The 16,759-nt window shown below is 46.3% G+C and overlaps 2 protein-coding genes across 2 annotated transcripts in view; both read right to left on the bottom strand.

Annotated features, from left to right (window-relative positions):
• LOC108538019 (pregnancy-specific beta-1-glycoprotein 8-like) overlaps positions 1 to 2,729 on the bottom strand; it is a 10,335-nt gene extending 7,606 nt beyond the window's left edge. The window contains exon 1 of the mRNA XM_017885827.1: positions 2,572 to 2,729. Coding sequence (XP_017741316.1) covers positions 2,572 to 2,729 — 158 coding nt within the window. The remainder of the gene's footprint in view (positions 1 to 2,571) is intronic.
• A 22-nt stretch (positions 2,730 to 2,751) lies between these two features.
• LOC108538018 (putative pregnancy-specific beta-1-glycoprotein 7) lies at positions 2,752 to 14,954 on the bottom strand. Its single transcript, XM_017885826.1, is given in 7 exon segments — positions 2,752 to 2,837; positions 3,261 to 3,362; positions 3,365 to 3,514; positions 3,907 to 4,185; positions 6,897 to 7,175; positions 12,817 to 13,176; positions 14,390 to 14,954. Coding segments are annotated over 7 exon segments (1,320 nt in total). The 5' UTR covers positions 14,454 to 14,954.
• Positions 14,955 to 16,759: the final 1,805 nt, after the last annotated feature.

Genomic DNA, 16,759 nt, shown 5'->3' with positions numbered 1-16,759 from the left:
AAAAAAAAAAAAAAAAAAGTGAAGTAAGGAAAAAGAAAATGCAGTGATTACTACCAATTCTAATAAAATAATGATTATGAAAGTACTGTAAAAAATTGCATACAATTTTTGGATAACCTAGATGAAATAAATTGGATAAATTTATCCAATAAATTGGATAACCTAGATGAAATAAATTCCTAGAAAAACACAAAAATATGAATAGAGCTATAATCAGTAATAAAATTGAATCAATAAAAGCATTTGATGAAATTCAGTAATTTTTGTAATAAAAACATTCTAACTAAGAATGGAAGGAAATCACCTCAACATAAAGGTAATATGTGAAAAACCCAATGCTAACATCATACGCAATGGAGAAAGACTGAAAGCTTTCCCTGTATGAGCAGGAACAAGACAAGGATGCTGCTTTTGACACTTCTATTCAATGTAGTATTGAAAGGTCTAATCAGAAAAATTAGGCAAGAATTTTAAAAAAGACATTCAAATTTGAAGAAAGGAGTAAAATTATTTCTGTTTGCAGATAACTTGAACTTATATCTAGAAAATCCTAAAGATGGAACAAACCTATTAGAATTAATAAATGAATTCAGTAATGTTGCACAATACAAAATCAACATTCAAACATCAGTCGCATTTCAATACACTAACCATGAACAATCTAAAGGGAAATTAAGAAAAACAATTTAATTTGTATTAATATCAAAAAGAATAAAATACATAGGAATAAGTTTAACCAAAGAGGTGAAATGATTATACCTGAAATCCATAAAATATTGCTTAATGATGACATCAATAAAATGAAAGACATTTTGTTTTCATGAATTAGAAGACTCAATATTGTCAGGAGAACAATGCCACCCAAAGTGAGCTGCAGATTCAATACAATTCCTATCAGAATCTCAGTGACATTTTTGCAGTAAAAGAAAAATCTGTCGTTAAATTTATATTAAATCTCATGACTCTAAATAGACAAACAACTTTGAAGAGGAAGAATGAGGCTGGAGGACTCACACTTCCTGATTTCAGCATTTACTACAAAGCCCCAGTAACCAATACAGTGTGGTACTGCCATAAAGGAGGACATAGAAATTAATGAGATAGAACAGAGAGCCCAGAAAGAAATACTTGCATATATGGCCAAATGATTTTCTTCGAGTGTGCCAAGATCGTTCAATGGGGAAAGGATAGTGTTCTCACCAAATGATATTGGGAAAGCTGGATATTCAAGGGCAAGAATGAGTGGAACCTTTACCTAACACCATATACAAAAATTAACCCACAATGGATCAAAGATCTAAATGTAAGAGCAAAATCTATACAACTCTTAGAAGAAAACATAGGAGAAAAGCTTCAGGATATTGGATTTCACAATGATTTCTTGGTTGTAACAACAAAAGCATAGGCAACAAATAAAATGGATAAATTGGACTTCGTAAAAATCAAAATCTTTTATATATTGAAGAACATTATCAAGAAAGTAAAAAGGCAACCCATGAAATGAGAAAAATAATTACAAATTATGTGTGATAAGAAATTAATTTGCAGAATACATGAAAAACTACAAGTCAACAACATCAAACATCCAGAAACCCAATTAAAAAATGAACAAAGGATTAAAATAGAGTTTTCTCCAAGGAAGATATGCAAATATCCAATAAGCCCACGCAAAGTTCCTCAGCATCATGAATACTTAGAGATATGCAAATCAAAACCACAATGCGACACTACCCCACACACTTTAGGATGGCTTTGATAAACAACAATGACAGCAACACAAAACAACAAGTGTTTTCAAATAGATGAAAAAATCGGAGCTCTAGTGCGTTGCTGATCGGAATGGGAAATGTTATAGCCACTGTAAAAAGTGGTGTGGCTGTTTCTCAAAAAATTAAACAATAAATTACCATTTGATCCAGCAATTCCACTTCTGGACATACTGCCTATACAATGGAAAGAAATTTGAACAAATATTTGCACATTGATGTTCAGAGAAGCATTACTCACAATAGCCAAAAAATGGAAACAACAGAAAAGTCCATTGAAAGATAAGTGGGTAGGCAAATGAGGTATATCTATACATCGAAATGCTATTTAATCTTAACAAGGAATAAAATTCCAGTACATCGTGCAAAGTGGATGAACCTTGAAGACATTATGCTAACTGAAATAAGCCAGACATGAAAGGATAATTATTCTATAATTCCACTTATAAAAGATAGAATAGCCAGTTACATAGATACAGAAAGTAGAATGGTGGGTGCTAAGGGATAGGGGGAGAAGCAGTGAGAGTTACTGTTTATTGGGTACAGAGGTTTAATATGGTAAAAGGTAATAGTTCTGGAAATGGATAGTGTGATGGTTACACAACACTAAATTGCACACTTAGAAATAGTTAATAAGTCAATATTAGATACATATAAAGTGTCCTGGTAGTCTTACACTCTATAAATACACACTTTTGGCATAGCCCCTTTCCTGCCATGCAGAGCCCCAGAGGTGAATCTCCCTATTTCTCCAAGTGTGCATCACTCACTGTCCTCTGTGCTGTGTCCCACATGCAGTGCCCACAGCCTCATACAGCCGGTGACTTCAGAGCCAGGACACAGCTCAAGAGTCTGCCCTGAGGCTCCCTCTCTTTTATTTCCCTGTAGACTAGGCTTCACTTCAAATGGCAGCTCGATTTTGCCGAATTCAGGACAGGCCACCAGGGCTCTTTCTCCACACATGCTGGTCCCACCCGGGGTGGAGTCAGGCAGGGCCAGTCACCAGAGAAGCCCGGAGCAGAGCAGGGAGCGGTCTGAGCTGCTCCTCTCTCATCCAAGGGGCTTCCTCCTCTCATTTGGGGAAAATATGAGCTTGTTTCAAAGCCTCAGATGTCCCTTGTGGCTCGTGGAGTAGGGAAAAGGAAACAAAGACGTGGCAGAAAGGGATGTGTTAGTGACAGCGAGAAGGAACTGGACCTTGAGGACCCTCCTTCTTGTCCCTCTGTGAAGCCTCTTCCACCACATAGGGCTCAGGGCTGACAAAGTCCCCTCCCAACCTTTCTCAGGCTGAACACAAGGTCAACCATGAGAAAACAGAAAACAAGGAGAAGAGAGTCCGTAGAGACAAATTGGGAGGGTTCAGGAGGAGAATTTAGGATTTGCTTCTGCCCATGGGACACAGGCTGGGAATGAAAATGTTTTCCTGACTCTTCTCTGAAAGCCACATAGACTCCACCGAAAACCCTGTTGACAATGATGCAGGGATCCACTTACCAAAGACTTTGATCCTCTTGAATGTGGAACGTTCCCTGCCAGTGGCTGAGTTACGAGCAGAGCAACCATAGAGCCCGCTATGCTCTGTAGTAATTCGGGGATAGAGAGCTCTTGTCCTGATTGCAGAAACTTCCCATCAATCGTCCAACAATACTCTGCCGGTGGGTTAGAGTCCGCGAAGCAGGACAAGTAGAGGGTTCTTCCTGAATGGTAATAGGTCAATGGAGAGAAAATCCTGGGGACGTGTGGACCATCTGGAGTAAAGAGAATAAAGCCACAGGTGATGTTGTCCGAGGGAAGGGGATGCTGCTGGTCTCTTAAAGGGACACAGTGTCCCCTGAGTCAAGACACACCCTCAAAGCCCAGCCAAAACCCTTCTGTGTTCACTGAGACAAGGCCTGAGGTATTCACCTGTTTCTCCCATCACAGGCTGTAGACCCCAAGTCTCCCATGACAAGAGCAGCCCTTCCCCTTATATTCTTGGTTAAGGCTGTGCCTACCCAGGTTTCCCCAGGGCAGGGAGTCATGGCCAGCTCGGGTGTCCAGAAATAAAATGTCTGTACTTGGACCTGAGAGACTGAGATGCCTGGCCTCTGGTTGTTTGGATTTTAGCTGGTGGCCTGGCCCACAAATGAACCAAAGATACAAAGTACATCCAGGGTGACTGGGTCACTGCAGATGCTACCAACTCGGTCCCGTATTTCACATTCATAGGGTCCTGTGTCATTTCTTGTGACATTGGCTAGAATGAGGATCCTGTTTTCACCGGCTTGCTTTAGCCTGGGACTGACCGGGAGGCTCTGACCATTTACCCTCCACAAGTAGGTGTAGCCCTGAGTCCTAGGTTCACAGGTTAAGGCTACAACATTCTTATTCTCCATGGGGTTGAAGTTGTTGCTGGTGATGTAGGGCTTGGGCAGCTCTGCTGTGTGGATAACAGAGAGAAGTTTGTCCTGTGTGGCACCTTTGATTCCTCCACAGGCATCCTTTAATCAGAGTTGGCATCTCCCACCTCTCAGCCTACCTGAGTCCTTGAAAGTCAATAGCTGGTGCGTGTGTCACAAGACAGATGCATGATGATCTAAAGGCTCGAAGACTGTGAGGCCGCCTGCTCTGTCTTAGGGAAGCACAGACTTTCTCAAGTGTGATTTGAGCAGCAGTGTTGGGTCATGGACAGACACGTCAGTGGGAGCCACAGTCCCTGGTACACCTCCCAGACCCTCTCTAATCAGCTGTCCGGCTGGCTCACCTTGGGTTCCTTACCTGGAATGTGCAACTGCTGGGCCCCTTCCAAATTCCATCTTACTTTGCCCCCCTAGATGTGATTTCTCTGCAGCTTCCATTTCCAAGGACATTCTAGAGATGAGTAATAATGGGACTTCCCATTGTCCTGAAACCCTGAAGATACTGAGCAGCCTGGCCTGGGACTGGATGTTTCAGCAGAAATAAGACAGGGGAGAACAGAGTCAAGCCTGGAGGTCAGTTCGGTCATCAGGCCATGGAGGCACAAGGCAGGGCAGTTTTTTGCAGGTGTTTCATGATGACTTACTTGAGCCAGTGACCTCCAAAGATAGAGCAGAGTGCAAGGAATGATCTAGAAAGAGTGAAGGGGACAGACAAGAGCTGGTGGCTTTGGAACAGAACCATGTTCCCTGTTCTGGGTTCTTTAAGTTTCCTCTCCTTCTGCAGAGGGCAGGTGAGGACTATGTGGATCTTTCCAGAAATACATGTGGACATTTGCAAATGCAGAACTGACTGGTGGAAATGGTGGGAATGAACTGCTGGAAATCTGGTCCTGGTGGGCCATGTGTGTTTGATGTATATGAGACAAATTTGGGGAGAAGTTTTGCAAATATTTTCTTCCATTGGACACTCTACTCTCTGATTCCATGGGTTTGACTACTCTAGGGACCTCATGTACGTGAATTCTAGAGTGAATCTGAGAATAGACTGCTGGTTGCCAGGAGCTGGGAGTGGGGAGAATCAAAAGTTGTTCATGTGTGTGCAGTTTCAGTTATGCCAGATGGGGAGGTTCTAGAGATCTGCTGTACAGCTTGATGCCTACAGTTCACACAGATTATTTCTTATGCATAAGACTTAGGACAAAAAATGTTTTGGATTTCTGACATTTCTTGATTCTGAACTACTTGTCATATACTTACTGGTTTAGCATCCCAAATCTGAAGGATTCAAAATCTAAAATGCTCCAGTGAGCACTTCTTTTCAACATCAGATTAGTACGCCAAAGTGGGAGGTGATAGGCCAAATACATTCTTGCCCTTTTTTTTTTCTCTCTCACCATGTTTCTAGCTTGGTAATTAGTTTTTGGTCAGTTCCATACTGGCAATGCTGCACTCGTATATTTTTGAAGGCTTTGAGATGTGAGAGAGGCTGATTGCTACTTTCTATGTCATCAAAGCTTTCCAGCTTTTCATGGTTGCATCTTTTTCTCGGTGACTCTGTTGTGGCCATCATTAATAAGAGCCTGTCAGGTCAGATTTAATACAGATTTTTGTAATTCTACAAAAAAAATGTTACTGGGATTCTGGTAGGGGTTGCATTGAATCTGCAGCTCACTTTGGGTGGTATTGTCATCCTAACAATATTGATTTTTCCAATCCATGAAAATGAAACGCCTTTCCATATGTTGATGTCTTTAATTTCTTTCAGTAATGTTTTGGAGTAATCAGGGTATAACCCTTTGACCTGTTTGGTTAAACTTATTCCAAAATATTTTATTCCTTTTGATGTTAATGTGAATTGAAATTCTTTTCTTAATTTCTTTTCAGATTGTTCACTGTTAGTGTATAGTCTAAAGAATGATCTAGAAAAAGTCAAGGGGACAACCAAAAGCTGGTGGTTTTGAAGCAGAAACATATTCCCTGTCCTGGGTTTTTAATTTTCCCTCTCCCTTAGCAGAGGGCAGGTGGCTCTTCCCTGATAGCCAGATAGACTTCACTGGAAAACATATTGCCAGTGCTCCAGGGATCCACTTACAAGGGACTACGATCCTTTTGATTATGAGATTTGTCCCACCAGCGGCTGAGTTATGGATGAAACAGACATAGACCCCTGTATGTTTTAGTGATCTGGGGGATAAAGAACACTTCTGCTGATTGCTGGAATTTCCCATCAATCAGCCAAGAATGCTCTGCCAGTGGGTGAGAGTCTGTGAGGCAGGAGAGCTTGGGGACTTCCCCTGTGTGCTAATAGGTGTATGAAGAAGAAATCGTGGGGGCATCCAGGCCATCTGGAGCAAAGAGAATAAAGTCACAGCTGATGTTGTCAGAGGGAAGGGAAATGCCTGGTCTGTGGAAGAGCCACAGTGACCCTGTGAGCTAAGTCAAAACACTGAAGTCCCAGCCAAATCCCTGCTGTGTTCACTGATCTGGAGCCTGAGACATTCACCTGTTTTTCCCATCGTAAGCTGTGGACCCTGATTCTCCCATGACAGGCGCGGCCTCTTCTCTCCCATTGTTGATCAAGCCTAAGCCTACTCTTAGTAGTCATGGTCAGCTTTGATATCCAGGGGTAAAGGTCTCTGTACATGCACCTGAGAGGGATTGAGAGGCCTGGACTCTGGCCATGTGTATTTGGGATGGCAGCCTGGCTCACAGAGGAACAGAAGATACTCACAGATGAGATTCAGGGTGACTGGGTCACTGCGGCTGGAACTCCCTGGGTTCTTCATTTCACATTCATAGGGTCCTGCAGTATCCTTTGTGACATTAAATAGAATGAGGGTCCTGTTGTTTTCAGACAGCTGCAACTTGCGACTGATAGGGAGGCTCTGACCATTTATCCACCACAAGTAGCTTACGTCCTGAGTGTCAGGATCACAGGATAAGATCACAGTCTCTGTGGCCTCCCTGGGGTTTAAGTTGCTGCTGGAGATGGAGGGCTTGGGAGTCTCCACTGTGCAGATAACAGAGAGAAGATTGCCCTGTGTGGCACCTTTGATTCCTCCAAAGACATTTTTCAATCAGAGATGGCATTTCCCACCTCTCAGCCCACCCAAGTCCTTAAAACCCCATGGCAGGTGTGTGTGTTACAAGACAGATGTATGGCAATCTGAGGGCTCAGAGGTTGTGAGGCTGCCTGTTTTATGTGGGAGACGCACAGACTTTCTCAAGTGTGAATTGACCAGCAGCACTGGGTCATGGAAAGACACGGGACCAGCAGTCACAGCCTCTGGTGCCTCTCTGAGTCCTTCCCTCTCTAACTGCCTGCTTGGCCCACTCTGTGGTCCTCACCTGGAGCATGCAGTGCTGGAATGTTCTTAGTTTCAGTCTTAATTTGTCCCCCAAGGTATGTTTTCTCTGCAGCTTCCCTTTCAAGGACATCCTAGAGATGGATGATGGAAATTCCCATTGTCCTTAAACCCTTTCAGTATTGGGAAGCCTGGCCTGGACTGGGTACTTCAGCAGAAATAACACAGGGGAGACCAGAGTCAAGCCTGGAGGTCAGTTCAGTCACCAGGCAGTGGAGCTACAAAGTGGGGCAGTTTTCCTAGCTGTCTCATAGTGACTGACTTGAGCCAGTGACCTCTAAAGAAAGAGCAGAGTCCAAGGAATGACCTACAAAGAGTGAAGGGGACAGGCAAGAGCTGATAGCTTTGGACCAAGACCATGTTCCCTGTCCTGTGTCCATGATCTTCCCTTCCCCCTGTAGAAGGCAGGTGAGGACCATACGGATCTTTCTAGAAATACATGTGGATGTTTGCAAATGCAGAACTGACTGGTGGAAAGGGCGAGCATGAACTTATGATGGAAGTCTGGCCCTCATGGACCGTATGTGTTTGGTGGCTATTAGAACAATATTTGGGAAGAAGTCTTGTAGATGCTTTCTCTCATTAGACATTCTACTTTCTGATTCTATGAATTTGACTACTCTATATACCTCATCTCAGTGGATTCCAGAGTGAATTGGAGAGTAGAGCAGTAGATTCCAGGAGCTGGCGTCAGGGAACTAGGGTATTGTTCCGTGGGTGTGCGGTTTCAGTTATGCAGGATGAGGAGGTTCTAGAGATCTCCTGTACAGCTTCATGCCTATAGTTCATACAGATAAAGTGTTCCTTATGCAGAAAGCTTAAAACCAGGTGTTTTGGATTTCTAACTTTTTTTTTGGGGGGGGGGAATATTTGCAGTAGATGTACTGGTTTAGAATCCCACATCTGAAAAATTTAAAATCCAAAATGCTCCAGTGAGCACTTCTTTTTAGCATCACATCAGTGGTCAGAAGTGTTGGATTTTGGAGCATTTCAGATTTTGAATTTCCGGATTTGGGATGCTCAATTTGTAATACTGTAATTTTCCCAAAAAAGGGTTCTCTGGAGTTTAGACTTCATGTTATGTTCTGACCCTAGTAACAAAAAAAAAATTTGGAGGACACATTAAAATGTTGTCATAAGTGGAAATTTTTACTGATGGTCCAAACATCTAAGATCAATTGCTGGTAGTATTATTTTTCTTGATGCCCAATTAAGGTTTAGGTGTGGGGTGAATTCCAGCAGGATCCCATTATGCTCAAAGAAAGATGCCAAAGGTGATGTGAAATTAGCAAGTCCTTAAGTAGAGAGAGTCCTGTTAAAAGGACAGAATTGGTCATCTGTCAATTATATAAAGGGAGGAATGATGCCGAATTAAAAGAAGTGACGTGTTTTATGTTAGTAAACATAGAAGGAACTCCCTGTTTCCAATTTCTGTGCAGAGTTACGAAAAATGGGGAGGAGCCCAGAACAGGTATGTGAAATGCTTTCTTCATTTTCTCTTAACCTCAGGAAATACAACTCGAGTTTCAGTTTGTGTGAATTAGGAAGAGTCTAAGTGAGACGCCAATGGCTCATGCATCACCCACTGAAGAACCCCACCTTATGAAAATGGCATCATCATGAGGAAACAGTTGTATGTGGCACAGGCAGTAAAACCACCAGATAGCACCCACCTGGCCACCAGCAACAGGTCCCCGACACTACCAGTATTCCAATTATGTGTATGTTACAGCCTTGGTAGTTGTCCCACAGCTACAAAGTTTAAAAATTGCAATTGTCAATACAAAATGTTGAAAATGAAGTAGAATATGTTGTTCCACTTTTCCCCCCATTCTTTTGAACTTTCCTGTTTCACTTTTGGAAGTTTCTGTTGACATATCCTCAAGCTAGGGATTCTTTCCTCAGCTGTGTGGAGTCTACCAGAAAGCATCAAAAGCATTCTTCATTTCTCTAACAGCATTTTTTTTTTTCTGAGACGGAGTCTCGCTCTGCTGCCCAGGTTGGAGTACACTGGCATGATCTTGGCTCACTGCAAGCTCCGCCTCCCTGGTTCACATTCTTCTGCCTCAGCCTCCCAAGGAGCTGGGGCTACAGGCGCCTGACACCACACCTGGCTAATTTCTTTGTATTTGTAGTAGAGACGGGGTTTCACCGTGTTAGCCAGGATGGTCTTGATCTCCTGACCTTGTGATCCGCCTGCCTCAGACTCCCAAAGTGCTGGGATTACAGGTGTGAGCCACTGTGCCTGGCCATCTCTGAGGGATTTTAATGAGTTCTTGACTTTTGAGATTGTTCAGCTTTTTACTTACTGTTAGAACCAAGTGACAAATTTCAAGCTTGTTATATGCCTGACAGGAAACCAGAAGTCTCTAGGAAGTGACTGGAGAATGTGAGCTCCATAGTAGGCTGAGGATGGAGTCACGAGTGAAATGGGTGAAATCAGCCCATGGGCTTTGGAGACTGCAGACCTGTCTAGCCTCTGACACCCTGGTGAGTCAGTGCAACGATTCCAACAGTGACAGCAAACTAGCATGGCTGACTCCGTCTGGCATCTAGTCTCAGGCTGGCTGTCCTCACTCATTCCTGGACATAGGCCAGGCTAACCATGGGAGGAATTTAGTTGATGGTTTAACTTTGAAGCAAGAATGATAATAGTTCCTCCATAAAACTAATTCCCTTATTTTGCCCAGGGATTGCCTTTGTAAAACTGGTGGAAGACCATGAGAGTAAGATTATAGGAGGGAACTGAATTCTGCTAAAAGGTAGGCCCAGTTTCTACAATCCCTTACTGCTCAAATGTCATTTGGCCAGAGTTTATAAAATTTGTAACTAATTGCTCCTATAGATAACATCACTATTGTAGAACCTGAGATTGGTCTTTTGAGATGTTTCGCATTCCTTGCATTCTGGTAACCCACTGACCTCATCCATACCCATGACTAATGGCTCAGCCAGTCACGTGGTCCCCACCTAGAGTCAGATTCAAGCACAAACAGATCATTTCCCTCCACCCGCATGATTCCATCCCCAAACAATCAGCAGTACCCATTTTTTAGTCCTGTGCCCCTGAAACTATCCTTGAAGATCTCTAACCCCTGATCCACTAGGGAAGCTGATTTGAGTAATAATAAACCTCCATCCTCCTGTTTGGCAGACTTGGACTCATTAAAATCTTTCTTTACTGCAAATCACCATCTTTACTGCACAAACAAAATTGGTTCTGTTTGTGTAGGAGGCCAGAAGAACTTGTCTGGGAATTATAAGAGTGGATGGAGGAGCTGCCTATCCCTGTCCCACGGTCTTGTCCACAGATCAGCCTCACACAGGGACAGAGCCCTGGGTGGGGATACAGTGGAAGCTTATTCTCTTAGTGACCTGGGGACATTGGCTCGAGATGAAGCCTGGCAGGAGTGGCAACTCCAGGTGATTTCTGTGCCTTTCCTATTTCCTGGGAGATGGGCCAGGCCACAGTGCTAGCAGGAAGGGAACAGAACAGTCAGCCTAGTTAGAGGGAGTACCTGGGGAAGGCCTAGGGGTGGAGGAAGAAGCTGTGCAGGACAGGGCTTGCCAGTTAGAATGAAGTGGGAGGAAGATGAGGGACCAGAGAAGCAGAGAGAGACAGAGACAGCATGGCAGTGAACAGTGGGGCCTACAGTGACTTCAGAGACCCCAGGGACCAGGTGCCCCCGTTTCCACAGTCCAGGACCAGGGAACCCTGAAAACCCTCCAGTGGCCAAAGACCTTCAGAGTTATACATGAGGTGGGGTGTCTTTAGGAGCAAGAGGTAGTGGGGGGATGAAACATGGGTGTCAGCCTCTGAAGGACAAGGGACAGGTGTGGCTAGAACCTCCTAGGATTCTGCATCCAAGATCCAGTCTCTAAAGAGGTTATGGATCATTCATTTCTTCATTCAATTCCTTCATTTGTTATGTGAGACCTCCTGAATGTGTGTCTCTCACTGGGCCTATGCTGGTGCAGGGTGTGAATGGGGAACGAAAACAAGGTCCTCTCCTTTATCCTGTCGTGCCAGTGACATAGACACTTTGGGAAACGCAGGATTTTGGGTTCAGTGATAGGGGTTAAGATCTGAGGGAGAGGCCTGGACAATTTTCGCACTGACTCTGACAGTTGAGGCAGGTGATTTAGTTCTGGAGAACAGACTAATCACCTGACCATTTGCTCTCACTCCTCTGAGGCTTGGATGCCTAAGAAGAGAGGATTTCAGCCAATAAATGACTATGGGGTCCTTGGAATCCAATAAGCCCTCACTTCTGGTGGAGGACAGGATGGGCCTGTGACTGCAGATAGACCTCAGGTGACCCTGATCTGCCTTTTGTGTTTGTGTGACTCTGGTTCAGTGACTGTGCCTTCCTGTGCCTCAGTTTTCTCTCAGTCAAATAAGCTAAATGGCAAATGGACTGTGGCTTTTCATGCTATCTGTGAATAAATTGTAAATTCTCCACAGTCACCTGACCTAATGCTTGGCACAGTGGAGGTGTTCACACAAACAGCATTTATTATTATTCACTTCCGTGAGAGAGCACCTTTAGGTCAGATCCCTGTGAACAAGCTGCTGCCAGGTACATTTTCTCTCTTCTGTTTCTGCTTCTGGGGACATTAGATTTTCTATGGAGTGTCCTAAGCCTCACAAGGCAGTTGGCTGATGGCCTACAAAGCTTGTCTTTCTGTCCTCTCCACTCTGAATCTCCGGTGAAGAAAGCTCTGTCCTTGCCCAGATGAGGCTCTGAGGGCTGAGCCCTGGACATGAGCAGCTCCAGGAGACACAGTCCTCAGACAGCTGGTGAATCCTTGGTCCCAGTAAGCCCTGCCACAACCCAGCCCTGGCACAGGCTCCTCAGCTTTATCTGGAGTAAGGATTTAGGGACAGGGGTCTGGGGTTGAGGCTTCTAGGGCTGAGCTTCTCTGAGAGTATCTCATGGGGCCTCTTAGGCAAGGCCGACTCAGTTCTCCAGGGTCTTTCTCAGGGTCAAGTTTATAAAGAGGACATGAGGTGCTTGGCTGAGACTGATCTCCTCCTGCTGAGCACCCCCCATCAGACTGTCCTTCCTGTGCAGCAAGTGTCTGCAGGGTCTGGAGGCAGGAAAGGAATTCTGATCTGCTGAAGTTTGTCTCCTCTGTGTGTGTCCTGCACTAAATGCCGAAACCCCAACATGGGACATAAGGCAGAGAGGGACACAGGCACAGTCCAGGCCTGACCATCCTGTGTGTGCAAAGTAGAAGTGACCCCCACGCCCCAACACCCAGGGATCATGTGGAATCACTCACGGTATAAGGTGAAATGTCCAGTTACTCGTTTAATCTTATCACCTCGCTTTATGATTTGTATCGTGTAGGATCCTGTGTCATTCTTGGTGACATTCTGGATCAGCAGGGATGCATTGGAATATACTGTTTCTCGTCCACTGTATGCAGGCCCAGATATAATTGTTTCAGTGTCTATTGTATATGCTGTAATGAATTGGTGGAGGTCCATTATTTGCCCTTTGTACCAGATGTAGCCGGTAAGATTCTGGGGCAAATTGTGGACAAGTAGAAGAACATCCTTCCCCTCGGAAACTTTGGTTGGCTGAGCTTCAATCGTGACTTGGGCAGTGGTGGGTGGGTTCCAGAAGATGAAAAGTAATACTAGGAGGTGGAGAGAGCATCAGTCAATATTGAGACCTATGTATTGGGGTGAAAAGATGGGGCCCTGGGTCCTGAGAAGATCTCTTGAATCATCAGCCTTGAAGACACACACAGACACAAACATACATGCCCCTTGTGTGTGTGTGTATGTGTGTTTGTGTCTTACTGTCCTACTGGGTCAAGGTCAGTGGCACAACCCTCATTCCTTCAATGCTTCTGACCTCGGCATTTTTCTCTTTGGAATCCTCTTCCCCAGAGGTCTGCTCCCTCCACACTGCCCTCAGGTTCTGCTCACATCAGGGCATCCTTAGACTTCTTTCCTGACACCTCCTTCAGAGACCCTGGGACTTCCATTTCTGAGCTTTCCGTGCTCTACTCCCCCCGGAGCTCTGGTCAACACCTGACCTCACATTCCAGATCTCTTTGCATGTCTGTCTTCCTGCCCATGAGAACATGAGTTCCGTGAGGACAGGGACTTTTGTGATCTTGGTTGCACCCCAGTGCCTGGGACAGGCTGCAGACTCCTGTAGATGTGAGAGTTCCCAGGACCCTCCATGCCTGGGGTGTTTTGTTTTGTTGTGTTTTTTCTTTCCCCAATTGTTGAAGTTTTTTGCTGAGGACAGTGTTTCATGCCCTGCTTATATTTTCATTTGAAGTATCATCTCATAATAGTTATTATTATCATTTTTCAAACTGTGGTGACCAGTGATGATTAACCAGCAAAACAAGAACACTTGAGATTTTCCTACCTCTTACCAATTCCAGTTCAATGTGATTTTCCTGTTTTGACCCCTGTCCCTCTCTGGTATATTTTCCCCTATCCAGGCTCCAACAGAGCCTTTTTTTCTTTTTTTTTTTTTTTTTTTAAGATGGAGTCTCCTACTGTCACCCAGGTTGGTGTACAGCAGCGCGATCTCGGCTCACTGCAACCTCTGCCTCCCGGGTTCATGCTATTCTCCTGCCTCAGCCTCCCGAGTAGCTAGGATTACAGGAGCACACCACTATACCTGGTTAATTTTCTGTATTTTTAGTAGAGACGGGGCTTCACTGTGTTGACCAGACTGGTCTTGAATTCCTGACCTCATGATCCACCCACCTCAGCCTCCCAAAGTGCTGGCTTATTTTATTTTTTAGAACCCCATCCTCTCCAGGAAACCCCATCCAATCATTCTGCTTCCTCCTCCTGTCCTCTCCCAGGAAGTTCTCTCCTCACCTGTGAGCAGGAGCTCCTTCCAGGTGATGTGCAGTGTGCAGGGAGGGGCTGAGAGGGGCCCCATGGCCTGTTCTGCCTGTGTGTTCTCCTCTGTGGAGATGAGCTTGGGATCCAGAATCTTTCTGAGCACGGCTGTCAGCTGTGCTGTCCTTCCTCCTTCTGTGCTGAGCCTCTTCCTGGGTCAGGAGCACTTCTCAGGCTCATGGGCAGGGTCTGTGCCCAGGACACCTCTCTGTCCCCTCCCCTCTCAGTCCTGCCTCCTTGTCCCTCCTTCTCTTTTTCCTTTTGTCTGTGTGTCAGGTCCCTGGGAATTGTGGAGGCCTCTGTCTTTTTCAGCAGTGATTCTGTCACCATACCTCGACGCACACTATGTGCAGAAACACAAACACACAAACAAAAGAGACACACACAGTCACACACATACCCTGTAGGTTGGGCAAGCACAGTTCTGGGCCTCAGCCTCCTGCTGTCCCCATGGCTCTGGGTCGGGGTGCACATTCACACCCCTTGCCCTCTTTCATCCCCATCTGGCTCTCCCCTTCAGTGCAGGAGGCTGGAGCTGCACCAGGTCCCTGTCACAGGGACACCCCATTGTGCTGTGGGTGAGCTGTGTGTTGCCTGGTGACAGGGACCCTTCCTTTCTCTAATTGTGTCTAGCTTGGCTGCAGCTTCCAAGGATGGACATTCAGGACCTGGGTGTCCCAGAGGAAACTGTCCTTTCTCGGGGTATGCAGGGTGAATCTCTCCTGCCTCTTGGGAGGAGAGGCCTATGCTGGTTGCTCAGTGGGAGCTGTGAGTCCCATGGTCAAATGGACAGTTCTCAGTCACTCTGTTGCTCCCTGGGGTCTGGTGGCTGAGCTGGGGCTCAGGGTTTCTCGTTTCTTCCTGACCATCTTTGGTGTCCTCTCTTCTCTGCCCAGCTGATTGTCCTGTGGTCACCACACCTTCCCCGTGGTGGTGCAGGAGGAAGTGGGGAGTTACCCAGGAACCCCATGGTACATGCCTTGTTGAGACACAGGAAGGAGAGCCTGGGACAGAGCAGGGGTTCAGAGCTGGAGAGATTCATCCTGACTTACTCTGTGGTCATGATGGGCTCAGCCCTCCATGTGCTGACATATCCAGGAGTCTGTCCTGAGGGTTTTGACATGGCCAAGGTGCTCTCTGTAGAGGAGGAACAGGCAGTCGCCAGAGATCCTGTTTGGAGGGACGTTGCTCACCCCTGAGAGGGCGGGTGGAGGGTGTGTTGTGTTCTGGGAGCAAAGAGCAATAATACCCCCTTCTTCTGGCAGGGACACAGGAGAGGTCTGTCTTACCAAGGGACAACCGGGGGTAGGTGGCCACATCCTGGATGGTGCCTGTGTGTGACCATCACATGGGCTCTGAGCCCGACGGGGTGCAGAGGGCAGGCAGGTCACAGGGTGTCTGACTGATTCCCAGGGAGGCTGTGAGCCCCCAGGCAGCCGCTGTTCTGTGTCAGCGCTAGGCTTGGCCTGGGATGCCCCAGAGAACAGGACAGATGGAGCAGGGGCAGGCATTTAGGGAGCAGTGACAGAAAGAGTTGATCAGGATGAAGGGAGGTCAGGAGGGGAAAGCTTGCAGTGTGGTGTCCCCAGCACCAGCGCTGCCCTGGGAGATGTCTTTTTAGCTGAGCCCAGGGAAGGAGCATGTGTGTGGGGCAGAAGCCCAGTCACGTGGTCGCTGCAGAGGGAGTGCTGCCTGCAGAGGGAGTGGTTAGGTTGGCGGCCGCCAGGTCAGGGAGGAGCTGACACAGTCCGTGTGGGGAGCATGGAGGATGTTGAGGACTTGGGCCGAGGTGGACCCTGCTTGGCTACGGGTTCTGCTGAGGGAGGTCTGCATCCCCTGGGAAGGCTCCAGGCTGGAGGGACTCTGCCGCCCTCTGGTGGACTGGAAGGGAAGTGTGGGTGGCCGAAGTCCCAGGCCAGGCTGCGTGTTTTATTCCACAAGGATCTGCACATTTCACGCGAGGTCACACATATGTTATGTTACAGCTCCATCACCTTCCAGCCCCGTGAGTTCCATTCTCTGTGGCTCCACATTCACTGTTCTCCCTCTTTCACAATCGGGTGTCCTGAACGCAGATTTTTGTCACCTTCTGTGAGTTTGTGTTTGTGTGCAGTAGGCAGCACTGTGTATTCCCTGGGAGCAGTGATGTCTGGGGCTGCGCACTGCACATGGGCTTGGGAGCAGAAGAGGGAGCAGCAGGGCGGGAGGATCAATGCCAGGGGAGCAGGGACAAGTCATTTTCATTTTCTCACTCCCAGGGACCAGAACCCAGGATTCTGACCCCAGGGTGCAGTACCACACCCTGCTGGTGTCCCTGGATGTCATGAGTGCTCATAGCGTCATGTT

This window comes from Rhinopithecus bieti, unplaced genomic scaffold (assembly GCF_001698545.2).
Source record: "Rhinopithecus bieti isolate Rb0 unplaced genomic scaffold, ASM169854v2 scaffold_15643, whole genome shotgun sequence".
NCBI classification, from domain to species: domain Eukaryota; kingdom Metazoa; phylum Chordata; class Mammalia; order Primates; family Cercopithecidae; genus Rhinopithecus; species Rhinopithecus bieti.
This window is presented reverse-complemented; position numbering and strand designations above follow the sequence as displayed.